Raw genomic sequence first — 15831 nt, 5'->3', positions numbered from 1 at the left:
GCTACCAGCACCACTGCACTTGTCAGCCCAGCACGTATCTTTGTTTTTGATCATGATACTCTTCTTCCTATTATTTTACTTGAGCACCTGAGAGCTTAAAAAAAACATATTGTGGCATCATGATATCTTTTCTACAGCCAGGTACTTCCTAAGTTCTGCTGATCACTGAACCTGTTCTTAAGCTGCTAGGATTGCTATGTATATGGGGAAATGATTAGTACAGTGGCATGAATAAGAAGCCCAGAAGTTCACAAAATGCACGATGTTCGTTACCTTTGTTGTAGAGCTATCACTAGTAAACAGGCGAGAGCTTCTTCGAGGCAGTGCATTTGGTGGAGCAGCAATTGTTGGGCTCAATACCTGAGGTGTTGTACTAAAAAAAAAACAAAAAACAGCAGCACATCAAAAAATGCCAAAGTTCTTAATTTTTAATTAAAAAGCTTGTACCTTTGTTTTAAAAAAAATACCTTAAGTAGCAAAGATAATAGCAAAGATATTCCCATTTCAAGATTAAAAACCCCCTAAATCTACTTGTTGCAAGTCAAGCACATGAACAGAATTTCCTTCCAGCTACTTTTTCATTTACTGATGAAGTGATCTAATTGTGCAGGAGATTTAAAACAAAACAGACCAACCACCATGCACGAGCTTCCCACACGTTTGAGTTTTTTTGCCCAACAAAAAAATACACTTCTTTCTCATCCAAAGAGGAATTCTGCAGGAACATCCACACAAGTGGGCAAATAAAGCATGCAATTCCTTCAAGATATACAATGCACAATGTGATACCACGATGATTTCCCCCCTGCTACCTTGTCTGTGGGCCAGAGCTCTGTGTTTGTGCAACAAGAATTGGAGTGACTTCCCGGCTATTTCCACTCTGTGAGAAGACAGATTTTGTTCCAGCTTGGCTCATCCTGCTGACAGTCTGCATAACACAGAATTTCCACAGGTTTGTTATTATGTCACCAAGTTATCTCTCTGCTGTACCAAATCAAATCCATTCTGCCTATCACACACTGCACAAAGGAGGATAAATATAGGTCTTCTTAACAAAGGACGAGAGTTCCTCCCCATCCCAAGGGGCAATGAGTATTTCTCATTCTACCTGTTAAAATGCCAATAACAGAGTTTACTAACTTTATGCACATTATTTGAAAGATAGAAAATCTCCATCTAGTGGGAAGAAACTATACGTTAAGATGTTTGTGCAAGAATAAAAGTGAATTAAAACATGTCATATTTATCATTCCTTCTCCATGGAAATTTGTAAAAAAACCCACCCCAAACAATTACAGAAAAAAAAAGGGGGGGTGTTTAAATTATATTGCAATCACATCCAGAAGCCATTTGCCATTCACACCTCACCAAGGTGCACGCTGTGTGCCACTCCGCTGTTTAGCATACCCATACACAGCATAAATCAGTATTTCACAAATTAAATTATTGCACAAGCCTTTGGAGCAGATACAGAAATAAACTGCTTCATCAAAAAGGGACTTGCATTATGCAGCACAAAAAGTTACTATATACCCACAGCCAAGTTCACGCAGGGCAGCAAGTTACTGCATGCCATTGGAGCAACACTTAGTATGTGCACTCACACCTTTTGTACCTGTTACTTGCCACAGGTTACAAGCACATAATACGACTTAGCACCAAAACATTGTCTTGTATCTTCACCCATCTTCAGAGAGCTAAAACGTGCTCTTTGATGCCTACCCTGGCACAGCTGAGGTGTGGGAACTTGGAGCTGTGATAACCTGACTGTGAATCTGAGACCTAAGAAACAAGTTCAGATAGAAATTCTGTCTGACACACAGACTTCCTATAAAGGATTTGGAAGAGGTCCTCCTCTCCCTGCCTCTTAAAGAAAGCTGAAACCTTATCTTCCTGCCCACCCCAGGGACACAAACATTCAACTCTGCGCCAGCTGTTTGGAACAGACATTCTTGAAGACACCAGAAATCGGCAAGTGGGATCAATGACAGCACAAGCAACACCAGTTTACGCGTTATCTGACTTCCAATATTCTGTCCTTCCCTTTCTCAGTTTCTCTGCTATCAGAGGCCAGTTTAGCGGCCAGCAGGCATGCTCTTGCCCACTCAGATAGGAAGCCTTTGGATTCATCCTAATGTTTCATTCATTTACACAAGTGTTTCCTAGGAAACTGCCTCTGTTAAGTCATGCACGTTCTAGCCACAGTTACACTAAACCTTTTCTAACTTGGTAATTTGAAGAGCAGAAGTGAAACCGGCCAAATAATTATCTGCATTGGACAAAGCATGCATCTGAATTCTAAGCTGTTTATTAAAGTGTATTAAGTATTTGTGTTTAGGTAGTAGCATGGATGCATCTGGGCAGAAAGCACATGCACGGACTAGTGAAACTTGCACCTCTGTGCTGTTGTGTCATACTTAGCAAACAACAAAACAGTAAATATGACTTGAGTCCCCAAAGCTTTTTATCTATCACATCACATACACACGATATTAAATGCAGACAAGTACTACACTGATGAGCAGCCCTTTGCTAACTATTTCATTTTTTTAGACTCCTGAAAATTTATCTTCCTACATAAGCACAATCCACCATGAGCCAATGTTTTCAACTAGAAATGGAAAACTGGTTGGTCCTGAGCATCTATGGGATGGGAACTGGGTCAGCCACATGAAGCCTATCTCTAGCAGACTGGTTTAGCTCAGTCCAGCTGCAACACATCAAAAGTAATAAAAAAAAAGGGAGGACTACGAACTGAAAGTGTGGCAGTAATACACTGTCTAGAGACAGGATATCATAATGGCTCATGCAATGAGATTCCACAGTTCCCAGTCACAGGCTTTCAAAATACTATCCAAAGGACAAAAAATAAAGTTACCAGCTTACTGGCTTGTATTGTTTTAAGTACTGGGTCAACGAGAGAAGACACACACAGTTTTTAACTGCTCCCAAATTTCACTTCCAGAACAGCACAGCAAGATGAGCACCAGAGCAAACATGGAAATTCAAGTTCTACTTTTTGAGGAATTCAACACTATTACTTGCACTGAGTTTTTACTTTAAAGAGTTGGCCACCTATAAAACACTAGCATCCCTCAAGCAAATCCTAGGTTTACTAAAAATACAGGGAAAAATCCTCAGGTTTTTTGTTTTTAGAAAGGAACAAACGGTTCTTCAACTGTCACCAACATTCCACCTCTCATTTATCACTATGGCAACTATGGCAGTTTCTTACTGAGTAAAAAAGAAAATTTTTAGTTTTCTTTACACCAGACTTAAGCAGATCAAAACAGCACCATGCTACCAGTCATCCCTCCACAGACCACCAGCAGTATTTTGACTATGCTGGCCTGTAAACTAGAAGTCAAGAACTGCTTGCAAGGAAGCAGTAGCTTCTGCTCAGTTGAGGCTTTTTGGATTATTTCAAGTCATCCCTGAAAATGCAGGAATTAAAGCTTAAAGCAAAAGCTCCAAGTTTAGACTGTCTTCAGATTCCACCTTGCACACTGAAGAGTTATAAACCCTTTGCTGTTTAGAACTGTCAGCGTTCGTACGTTCCCCTCAGAGCAGGTGGGCAGAAGACACAGCACCTTCCTCGGGTCTCCTCTAGCAGCACTGGGTGCGTGGCAGGCTGCCTAACGTGCATTTTGGGTGGGGGGAAAAGGGCTTCTCATTTTAACTAACACTTCAAGAAGTCTAAAAAGTTTTTTCAGGCAGTCAAATTAACAATTAACTGCACCCCTGCACCCCAACCTCACTAGCCTATAACTATACATGTGCTGGTGAACAACATTTTGTTTTGCTGCATGAAATAATTGTTAGTAAGAGCAGGCTGCTGTTGTGTTGGTTTGGTTGTAATTTTTCTTTTTATACACACACTTTTTAGACAAATTATACATAAATTTAAGTCTCACTTAGTTAACCCAAGCCATTGCCACAACTAAAGGATGCTTCAATTAGTTCCACACACTGTTTTTCAAAACTAATTTTGCAAACAGTGGATGAGCTGTGTTCTCCTCACTGTCAGCACAATCACATGCAATGGTTTTTTTATCTGCATTATAGAGTCTTCTTTAAAAGTACAATGCAATGTCAAACTTATAGAACAGCAATCGTATTCCAGAATGCAAGATACCTTCTTTGAAGGCGCTCCTGTGGATGGCACATCAATTACAGAAGAAGAGTTTGTGTAGTTTTGTAAATAAGATCCATCTCCGGTGGTTGGGGTTTCCAGTGGCAAAATTCCAAAGCTGAGAACAAAACGAAGAGGAAGGGTCAATGTCTGAATGTCAGACTACTGCTGATTCCATGCTTAAAACAGAGACCCGGATCAACTTTATCTCAGAATTATTTTATTGATTTATATTAACCCTCTTACTATCCTCATCTATAAAAGGCACTTTAATAGAAAATATTCTTATCCCTGAAATACAAAAATACAGAACTTTCCTTTGCCTGCCCGCATAATAACTAATAGACACAGACCATGCAAGTATTCACGGCTTGTAACAAAGCTGTTTAAATAAGACAACACATAGAACAGAGCATATATTTACATGCTCTTTAGAAGAGAGCTGTTCTTTAGGGAAAGCTCTTAAGAGTAGCTTTTCATAATAAACTTGACTCCAGAGCAGAAACATACTCCTTTAAAGATTCTTCCAGTGTGAACGTCGCAACAAGCAATACTGGATCAACAGTTAACTAACTGAAAATACCAACTGCTTGTTTAAGAAACAGAAGAAACTAATACTAGGACCAAAGAGCAGTTATTGAAGTTTAACTTTCATTTCTGCAACATTTTAATATGCTGTTGACACGCGTGTTTGCTTCTGTTGAAATAGGAAAGACATCTGGTGCCACACAAGTCAAACATTATCAACAGCACAGCTGCAGCCAGGAATTGTCTGTCAAGGACTTACCTTGGAGTTAGCGGGCTCAAAGCTGCAGGTCCCCCCAGCAAACTCCGCCCAGTTTTTGGTTTATTTTGAGCTTGTTTAGACAATATGGCAGTTCCTGACCCAAGAGGGACAGCATCTGGTGAAATTACAGCCGAGTCAATGTAAGACATCGAAGAATCTGTGTTCAATGAGGAATATTTTGAATTGGAGGATTCTAGGTTGAGTCTGTTCAACTCCTGAAAAATGGGAGGCAGCTGTTAGATACTCAGGCAGCATAGTTTCTAATCAGCGTTTTTCTGTTAAGCTGGAAAAACTGCTTTAAACACAGCAATTTCAGCAAAACTTACAATTGTGTCTTGCGGCGTTTCCATAAGGACAGTCTCAGGCTGTCTGTGGGATATGTTGTGATTCGATACCAATGTTGTGCAAGTGTTAGGCAGACAGCTGCTGAAGTTCTGTAGAGATGTTAATTTAAATGTTTGGTCAGGGTCTGGTTTTTCACCTGTAAGATTGGAAAAGGAGATTTTAGCGTTATTCCTGAGCTTATACACTGAATATTCAGTCTGAAACAAAGAGGACAGGGAACGAAGTATTTCAGGATGGGTGCGTTCTTATCTCGTTGTTTTAAAACCCCTTACGCCAAGTCAGAAGTGTTCCCCCCCTACAAAACCCTAGAAAATAATTTTTATTAGAAATCAGACGTGCTTTTAAGTTATTCTCAGAAGATCTAAGTGTCTACTAACTGCAGGTTAGAAGACAGTACTGTTAAATCCAAAAATGTATTGTGAAAGTGGAAGACCTCAAGACAAAAGCTCTAAACACTGGCGAAGTATTTTAAGTGCATTGTTGCTTACAAAACCACTTCCAAAGAATTTTGCAGGCATTTTCCTTACTAGCTCTGGGCAAGGAGTAAAACAAACCTTGCCACGTGCTGACAGCAAATCAAAAAGCCTGACATAACCAGAAGCGTAGAAAACATCTTCACTAGTAAAACAGTCCTGCAGACTTACCTATTTCACATAGTGATTCAAAAGGGGACCACAGGAAAGGATTTAAACTAAGGCTCTTTTGGTAACATTCTGATCCTTTGGCAAGCCGGTCTGTCTTGCTGCAAAAAGAACATAACAGTTTATGAGGAAACTTAAGAACAGCACTTTTGTTCAAGATAGCTTTCCAGGAGTTGAAAAACAAAAACATGCAGAGAGTCACAGCGACATCCCTCATTTTTCAAGCCACAAGTACCGAGTTCTTTTGAAGTTTTTGACATATTTAGACACAGCTGAAAGTTTCTTAGGCACAGACCTCAAAAAGAAGTTACATAAGCACCAGTACAGCTCGAGATTTTTTGCTGTAGAAAGATGCGGTTCTTTGCAACAGCTTTGTTCTTTTTTTTGCCAACAGCAACCTGATTTCTAGCCTTCTAGCCATTTTAAATACCTACTGATATATTTTTTGTATATAAATTAGGGGTTAAACTGAACACCTAAGCATCTGGCTACAAAGATAGCTGCTCCTGATTTAAAAAAAAAAAAACAACAACACAAAAACCAAAAAAACAACTACCCAAGTATGCTAGGGAAGAAACCAAAAACTATTCCTATTCAATCTGCTCATGTTTACTGAAACCTTTCTTGTAACTAGATAAAAGCGAACCACTTAAATTTGCAAAGTTATTCTGACTGGCAGTCCTCAAAACTTTCATTTGGAGGTTATAGCTACACATCTGTAAAATAGATACAGAAAAATCAAACTGGCACCACTGAGAAACAGGAGAATTTTTCATAGGGAAAATATGGAACAAACCCAAAGGTGTGTGTGTGTGTATATATATTAAAAAAACCAACCACCAAACACTCTTGGATTGCATGCTTAACCTGGAAAAGAGGAATTTGTGTTTTCAGTCAGAAGATCTGGGTGAAAGACAAACTGCTTGCATTTCAAAGGTAAATGGCTTCCACAACTATCTCCTTGCATCTATGATACTTTGAAATCATGCAGGTCGTAGAACCCACAGACAAGTGTATCCCGCAATGACTGAAAATATATTTGACTAAAATGGAGCCTGGTCAAATAAAAAAACCCAAGCTTTATTAGAGAAAATAACAAAAAAGCGCAACATTACCAGTAGACATGTCCCAGTAAGGAGAGTGTAAAGCACGCAGAGTCACCAAACTCCATAACAATGTCATCATGGCTTTTCTGTTTGTTGAACACTCCACCAGATAAGATCTGCTCTCCTTCTGCAAGCCTTTTTTTTAAAAAAAAAAAAAAAAAAAAAAAAAAAAAAAAAAAGAGGTTGAAAGGGGTTACAAGCCTCACAGTATTTGTAGCCCAGTGTTTTCACCCTGCTACAAACAAAACCAGAAATCCACTGTCAGTGTTCACAAGTTTCAAACCACATATAAACTAGCTCCTGCAAGTGAATTTTACATAATTGATGGATTCCTCTAGCAACAGGAGTATGCAGTACTCCTAAGCAGAACGTCTCCACTGGGAGGGAAGAAAAACAAACCCCAAACCCCACAACATCACTTTTCCAGAAGTGATTAATCCTAGGTACAATACCAAACAAAGCATCTAGAAGAGTTTCCTGTCCTCTGTTTTCTGAAGGTACTTTACCTAGTAACAAGCTAGGACAACACTTATTTTGGTTTTGTTTCCCAATACAAAATACAATCTGTAAGGTACCAGGCACTCATGTAAAATCCAGAGTCTATTTTGGATCTTAACACTTTGCCTTCTTGCAAGAGGGGCTCAAAAGAAGAACAAAGGTTCAGCTTGCATCTACTACACCTGCAGCAAGCAGTACTGCTCACATGGAATGGGCCACTCACGATTACGCTTGAAGATCACTTTATACAACTTGAGGATAGGAGGCATTCGTCTGGCATTTGAGACTGACACCTGCACAAACAAATCATCTCTCCTTGCCTCCACTTGAAATTATACTTGTAGGTAGATGCTTCTATCAGTATAGACCATTCCCACAAGAAAATAAGGTACCTCTTTATAAATGAGCTCATATAACTAACAGCAATGACAGCTAAATTTAACGAATTCTGAAGAACACTTCTAAGAAATCCCACCTACCTAACTTAAACCAGTTCTGAAGCTGATGCACTATATGCACACACCAGACTTGGTAAAAGCAAGGGAGGGAATGATCAGCTTCAGATTTATTCCATGGGGACCTTGCCAAGCACAGCACTAACATGACTTCCCTTTCAAAAGAAGATTCAAAGAAGCCTGTATCCTAATAGCTCCAGAAGTGTTAAAAGCATCAGAACAAACATAAGTCAAGACATCGTTGCTACTCTAAAGGTGTCAAAGGACTCGCCTACTAAAGCAAGTATCAAAGGCTAAGGAGCCTCCCCTCGCTGGCTCTGGAGGCCTGCATTTTGGTTACATGTTATGAGCAGGACTATGAAACCTGCAAAAAAAAAATATCACATTGTGCTCTGTGAAACTCCAAATATCACGTTACCTATTCTAAAAAAATTCAATGACCAAAAAAAAAAAATGTTTAAAGAAGGTCACTCAAACACCAAACCAAAAAAGCCACAACACAACCACAAGCTGTTCTGCAGAGAGACAGTTAAGCTTCTGTAAAGAACCCCCACAGAATTCGAAAGTTTTTTGAACAAAAGTTTTCACCTTTCCTGGTGCCTCATCCTCTCCATTCTACACCTCAGCCAGACATCATTCCTACACTTGAGCTGAAAGTTCTATGCAGAAGTAAAATACCCTCATTAACAAACTCTGAGGGTGTTAGGGTGGGTAGCTTGAGCAGTTTCATTATATACTCTCGCTGTTACAACTCCAGAAACCCAGCACGTTACCTTGAGACTACTATGGCCCTGTCAAGGTTAATTTTGATGGTGAATACAGCATTCTCGGATGTGGATCCAAGGTGAGTTTGTTGTATGTTTTTAAAAACAGATTTGTCTGCCATATTTTCCCTCACCCATCCATTAGCAGTTACGGGGTAAGAGGAGGAAGCTTACTGTTTGAGAGAAGTGACCCATCTGTTAAATTCATACTGGAAACACTTAATGAAATAAGCAAAGCATCAGAGAAACAAAAGCAAAAGAAGCACTTCCCAGAGTCATCTCAGCAATCAATGTTTTCTCCCCCTACGCAGCTTGACAACTCCTTTGTAAGTTATTCAATACCTTTTAAGAATTTTCTGCAATATGAGCTAATGTTCTTTAGGTCTGTATCTGAAAGCAAAATGAACTGAACTTACAATAATCCTTAGAGCTGAAGGACTAACGAATTACTTGTTTATGCAATATGACAGCTTTCAGAGAGAAACCCAAACAAAAAAAATCACCCAACATTTGTAACCCTGGACAGAACATAAAGGATTTACTTACTTGCTGAGGTCAACACAACATTTTGCAAGCAGGTATTTACATTGTGGAGTAGTACAGCTGTGTCCCTTTAGGAGCCTGTATGCTTTATAGGCCTTTCCTGAGCGGTAGTAACACGTTGCCAGTAAAAACAGTGCTTCCTCTGAATGCACTAAAAAATAAATTAAGAAACCCATCATCAGTTGACTGTTTACTATTTTGATACAAAGAATTTGGGGGAAGGGAGTAAAAGCCAGCTAGGAACAAGATGCAAGAAAGCAAGTACTGGTATTAGAGAAATTCATTACTGAATAAAGTGCATTTCTTGAGTCATATAACAAACTTCCATATGTCACTTTCTTGTATAGTCAGACCAACTCAACACCTACTGCTGTAGCAGAACTTTGATCCTTCCAGTTACTCAATCTGAACAAGTGATGAGCCAGTTTGTTGCTAAAATAACAGCAACTCAAGCAAAGCAGTCATTCCTAGTAGGACAGCAACTCACTGGCCACACCAAGGCTTGGCTCAGAGTATTATCACACCTGCTAGGAACACTTTTCACTAGCTTAAGCAGTGCATAAACACTGGCACAACAATGGCTGTTAAGAAGTACAATAACTTTTCAGAAGGAAGACCTATTTCAGCCTAAAGAGCCCGAATAACAGTTTTACCCTAATTTCAAGTGGTCTTTTTCTGCTTGCAATTTTACTTCTGTTATTTCTCCAAAGCACTTGATGCTGTATCTTGACGTGACTTCAGCAGAGCAGATCTTCCTATTTTCATGACTACTAAAGTTGGTCAGTTACCAGTCACCTCTACCCCAACCTTAAGTCTTGTCCTTTTTGCTGCCTACACCCATTATTTCATTGGGAACATGGGTTAACATTGCCATTCAGATGCTTTATTTATTTTATGTTAGAAAGTAGCCACAGGGACAAGCTCTCCTACAAATCTTCTTCCTAAGCTGAGTTCTCACAAGTTTCCAAATTCTGAATGAAATGGTCAAACTTCAGGAAAAATCAGCTCTATCTTAACAGAGAAGAAGAGTAATCATGACAGAAACATTTCCCTATGGTAGAAACTGGAAGCATTTAGATTTGATGTCTGCTTCAACACTTCTTCCATTGTAGAGATGAATTATGTAGAAGAGAACATTCTCAGTGTGCTAAGAGCTTGACTTGGCACCCAGATTTAAGACTGAGGTCAGACTTGCCAATTTTACTCGGGATTACAGCATAAAGGACAGAGTGCTAACTCCTGAAATAACTTTAAAGCCTTACCATAAAATTATCAACTGAAGCTTTAAGTGCCGGAGAACGCACTTGTGTGAGGCAACAGTGAGCTGTGCTGTGGCGTTCATTTGAGCATTAAGCTCTGACCATATGAAGTTACCTGTATGACTCCATTTCTGGGTTTTAAGCAAAACTAGGGAGATACCCAGACACACCGACAGATCACATACAGCTTTGGTGTCCTACCCTGTCTATAAAGGCAAGCAACTTAAATCTACAAACAATTAAGAAGTCCACATTACTTTATGCTTTTCAGAACACACTACCATGCAAATGGAAGTCAGTATTAAGAGAAAAAAATCTGATGTTTGTTCAACTACCCACACAGAAGTCTTCAGAAAAATCAATATGAGCATTGTACCAAAACCTCTTTGGGCAACCTGCTCAAATCCTTTGCTACACTGAAAACTGGCTATTTAACTCAGACCATGACAAAGGAAACTGAAGACCCCAAGAGAAGACTTTTACTAGCCTTATCCTAAAAGCACCAGGAGATCTTTTTAAAAATTAAAGTTAAATCAATGCTCTTATCCATGAATTCAACGTACTTCAAGAGTTCTGGGAAATTACCAAGCCACAGATGTCCCCGTAAGGCCAGTAATGGCAGGTGGACTTAAAAGAAATTCTTCTCAGGGTAAAAATCACTACTGCCAATACAGAGTCACTGTATTCAAGTTCAGCAGCTTCTACTCTGCAGTATAACTACTTATTTTAACCAGAAGCCAGGTGTTTTGTTAGCAGTTAATTGCTTGAACCAAGTGACAGCATGCATGCTGTTCTTTCTCAGTACTGTTGGTCACTGAAAAAAGCTGTTTGAAGTACTCTTGCAGAATATTATTCTGCAAAGCTAGTGTCAGTATCACATTATACATTTTTCTCTTGGCTGCTGCAAAAAGTGGATTCTCTCGATTTCTACATCCTTGGCAATTTACCTTCAATCAAGGAAAGAAAGCCTGTCTTCCTCAAAAGTCAGGTTTGCGCTTCCATTGTTAAGCGGCGCATCAGGCAAAACATTTCATTACAAAACACAGAGCATGAAACAGGTTATAAGGTTTAACTCACACTATAAGCTCAAGTTGTTTAGCATGAGATATTATATTAAGCTTGTATTTCAGTTTAAGGCTTGGGGTTTTTTTCTTTTTTTTCCCCCATGTTAGTGATTTTGGGACAATACCTTTTCAAATAGAGAAGAAAAGCTGAACACCAGCATCAAGGAGAAAGTAGTAAAGAAGAACAAAAAAAAACAAAAAAACACCCCAACTTACTGAGGTCATGCAGGAAAGGTTAAGGAAGAAGAGGGACTACAACACAGAAATGGTCTTTGAATGACCCAGGAAGAGTACAGATCTGTGTTACTGCTGCCTGCTCAGTATCCAAGACATCCTAGATCTGACAGCATTACAACAAAGTAAAAAATAACAAAATTCAACAGGAGTTACCTATTCCATATGTTCTGATTCTCATAGTCTCAATTTCGCTACACTTCTCTTTCATCATCACAAGATTATCTCTTTCAGCTAACACACCAATCAACATATCTGAACAGCATTATTAGCAAAGACAGCTTCAATATCAAGACCATTTGTAGAATTTGTGTACTGCATCTATCCCCAGCTGCCCTTGGAAGATATGCAATGCTTAAGGTTATTAAAAAACCTCTCCCCCATTTGATACCATACAAAGATCACTGTAAACATTGTACTTAAACACACAACTCCGAGTTTAATTTTTTTAAGGAGGTTTTACTGTAAAATAACATTGCTGCTGTTACGTGATTTGATTTTCCAACCTAATTGAGAGACATTCTTCTGCCTTCCCCAAGCAGAAAGCTAAACTTCACTATCACAACAGGAGTAAAAGAAAGCAGGACCTGAGGCTCAAAAATCCAACATCAAAATTGAAAAAAGCATCAACTTTGTATTTTCAAAATACATACCTTCTGCATATAACCTTTCTGCAAGGAACACTGCATCGCGATAAGCATAGTGGTTAAGTGCTTGCCATATAGCAGCCTGCAAAACAAGAAAATAATTAAATTCAGAGAGAAGCCTTAAAAATGCAAAACTCATTAGCTCTTACTGTCAAAAGGCGATTGTTTCATTTGATTCTTTGAATCATAACAAGAATAGAGAAGGATAAAGATGCAGGCCAAGTTTTAGTTGTTTCAACTATTAGTAAAGAGACTTAAAAAGCGCCAAATTTAGCACTGAAGTCACAAACCAATCTAAGAATGTTGCTCACTAGTTAACCACACACAACCATCCATAAACTTCAGCTGACGCTTACTGAAATAACAGCGAGTACTTCCACTTGTTACTGCGCATTAGTCTGGTGCATAACTGAGCATGAATTATTGCTAACTACCACCAAATAAAGGTAAGAACAAAACCCAGCCCCTGCCTGATTACGCTTTTAGCTGTGCCCGAGAAGGGGCACAGGAGGTGGGAAAAAGCAAAGGTGTCCGGCGCATTTTAATGGCATCATGCATGAACCCATTTAAACCATCTCCTCTTGAGATACACCAAACAAAAAGCCAACAGGACCAGAAATCACATCAGCATCCACAGTTGTCAATATATGGCTGCTGTTAAGTATGTTAGGTATCCAGCCTTTTCCTTGAAGAGGTATCAGAGTTCCCTCAAGAACCAAGATGAACACGATCCACCGCTTTTTGTTGCGGTATTTTGTTTGGTTCTTTGCTCATCAGCCACCTCTTTGCTGCCACTAATCAGGATTGTATCGCACAACTACAAATTCAACACAAATGAGATGGACAAACATATATACTGACATGAATGAAGGCAACCTTCTTTTGCATTTTGCTCATCTACCCATACTTGCTCAAAATCAGCTAGCTGCTTAAGGGTACTACCTCCTTTTTTGTGAACACCAAGCTCGAGAGTTTGGGACTGTCAATATTCACGCAGACTCAAAAGATGGCACTACTCCGGTGAAATGCACATTGAACATACATACAGGTGTACAAACTGTGTACACTGCTAAACTAACTGTCAGAATTACACCAAGAGCTGTCCCACAAAAGAATAGGGCTGGGGTACGCAGGTTTCACAACAAACACTACTCAGTCAATTTTCTTCAGATCCCATTAAAAGCCTTCTGTTGTCATCTATAAAAGAGGGGTGGGATGGGAAAAAATCCTTTTATGATCTGTTCAGCCTTTCCTCCCTACCTCTTACAAGCGGTGGCGTGCACGCTTATCAGGGTCTGCGTTCAGAGGTTTGCAGAGCCGGTATCAGGACCGCAGCTCCTTCCCACCCGGCAGCCCTTGCCCAAGTTCCAAAGCAGTTTCCCATAAGCAGCAAACAGCCATTTTGCAGTAGTTTTGTTATACCAATCCAAACGAGATCGGAACTTGTGAGCTCAAGGCACTATGGTCTAGTATTTCTCCAATACTCATCAGCAACTGAAGACAAACAGAATTAGCTTCCGATACCTACCAGACACTCCAAAACAAAAAGAAATCTTCCAGAGCTAAAGAAATAGCGCCCTATAACACTATTCCCAGCAGGAAAGGCAAGCGCCAATTTAATCTAAAAAAAAAAAAATTCAAACATCACAGAGTTACATGTACCATATGCTGCTACTTCCAACACAAACTTGACAAATGCAGGGTGTGAAAAATGTGCGAGTTCTCTTCACGGGATGCCTACACAGTCTTCATGAACAGTACACACCAGAGTTACCCATTACTATATAGAATATTATACACAATCTCTGCAGAAATACTATTTTCTTCTATCAGTAGGTCCCAACAATATACTTAAAAAGTCAACAGGTACTTTTAAGCTCATGTGAAAGTATTTAAATATTAATTCTTTGTTTGATTCCTATAATACAAACACCGCATTATTTCTCTCTGGCTGTACTCCCCACTTCAGATAAGTTCAGCCACAGAGCCTGCCTGAAGATAAATTCAGCCGCAGAGCCTGCCCAGAACAGTTACTCCCTTTTACCTTGAGAAACTCCAAGGCTGTACGTTGTCCTGTACACTGCAGACAGGGGTCAAAAAGTGTGAGACAGGAGGAAGGCGTTAAAATCTTTCAGACTGCACCCACAGCAGCCTAAGCTGCCCTTTTTCCTCTCGCTCTCAGAAGCGAGAAATTTCCTTTACCAAGTCATAAGCGATATTCCGCTGAATCTATCCAAGTTGTGCCACTACTGCCTTTACAGGGATGTAACTCGGCACATTTACAAAACAAAGGTACGGGGGTGGTGGGATCAACGTCATTTGACTTCTCAAACAGGACCAAGTTGCCAGAAACAATCTTACCAAAGGTCAAGAGGGGACACGAGTGATTTTTGGCTGTATCACAGCCAGACTGTAAAAGTTACACTACATACTGACTCAAACAACAATCATTGCTGAGCGGAGCCCCTGGCAGTATCCCTGTTATGTAATAATTGCAATTTTGCAACCTAAAAGTTGCAAGTTGGACTCACACCTTCAACAGACAAATGCTGAAGACTGTATCCTTGCACACACTCTCCTAAAAGAGCAAGAAGAGGAAAGGAAGGTGGCAGGCTATACCTGTGCATAACAATTTTCTATAAGAACAGGTGTCTATAAACTACAACTGTGTCTCAAACTACTGAAAAAGAATCCTTACGCACCTTTGAGGAAGCAAATTTTGGACAGGAACATCAACCTCTTCATAGAGTAGTAATTTAGTTTGTTCTAGCAGAAGTTCAATGCGCCTACACAGCATTAGTGGCACATGACAAATTGCCAAACCACAGCAGAAGAGGGGTCTGAAGCAAAAAACTTTGGGGTATTCACCCAATAAAAACTACTTAATCCCAAAAAATTTCAGAGCAGGACAACCCAATATAACCACAAATATAATCCAAATGCAGTCTTAAGTTTCCTCCCTGTGGCAGTTACCAAATTTTACACAGAACCTGTCAACACAAACCTAGAGAAGCAGCCTCCTCACAAACGTGCAAAGCAGCTGAGATACTTTGGTTGCAATGTCTGTTCTCAGGGCTACAAACATGGGCAGGAGGGATGCTTGAAGTGTTTCAGTTTTATTTAAACATGCTTGCAGACCAGATACAGGTTCTAGTCACTCATTTTAAATATGTACTAATTTACAAATGCAAAGTGAATGGGGAATTCTAAAACTACCATACCAGCCACAGCTCTTCAGCAAAGCAGCCTCAGAGAAAAAGAGCAAGAAAATAAAAGCAGATTTGGACAGATCCACCTTCCATCCAGAAAATCCTGTGCACTGTCCAAGTGTTACTTCATAACTAAGCCAAAGAGCT

At 39.7% G+C, this 15831-nt stretch overlaps 1 protein-coding gene across 4 annotated transcripts in view; it reads right to left on the bottom strand.

The window, feature by feature from the left end:
- The window catches only part of CDC27 (cell division cycle 27), a 33441-nt gene that overhangs the window by 13571 nt on the left and 4039 nt on the right, over positions 1–15831 (bottom strand). For all 4 annotated transcript variants that reach the window (XM_080369580.1, XM_080369578.1, XM_080369579.1 and 1 more), the window contains exons 2-10: positions 12482–12557; positions 9275–9422; positions 7021–7146; positions 5909–6006; positions 5246–5400; positions 4920–5134; positions 4136–4250; positions 813–928; positions 274–373 (exon numbers count right to left, since the gene is read on the bottom strand). In XM_080369580.1, the coding sequence (XP_080225706.1) occupies positions 274–373; positions 813–928; positions 4136–4250; positions 4920–5134; positions 5246–5400; positions 5909–6006; positions 7021–7146; positions 9275–9422; positions 12482–12557 (1149 nt within the window). The remainder of the gene's footprint in view (positions 1–273; positions 374–812; positions 929–4135; positions 4251–4919; positions 5135–5245; positions 5401–5908; positions 6007–7020; positions 7147–9274; positions 9423–12481; positions 12558–15831) is intronic.

Source organism: Falco punctatus, assembly GCF_963210335.1.
Source record: "Falco punctatus genome assembly, chromosome: 19".
NCBI classification, from domain to species: Eukaryota; Metazoa; Chordata; class Aves; order Falconiformes; family Falconidae; genus Falco; species Falco punctatus.
The sequence above is the reverse complement of the archived record's forward strand: the minus strand, read 5'-3'. Positions and strand labels throughout refer to the sequence as shown.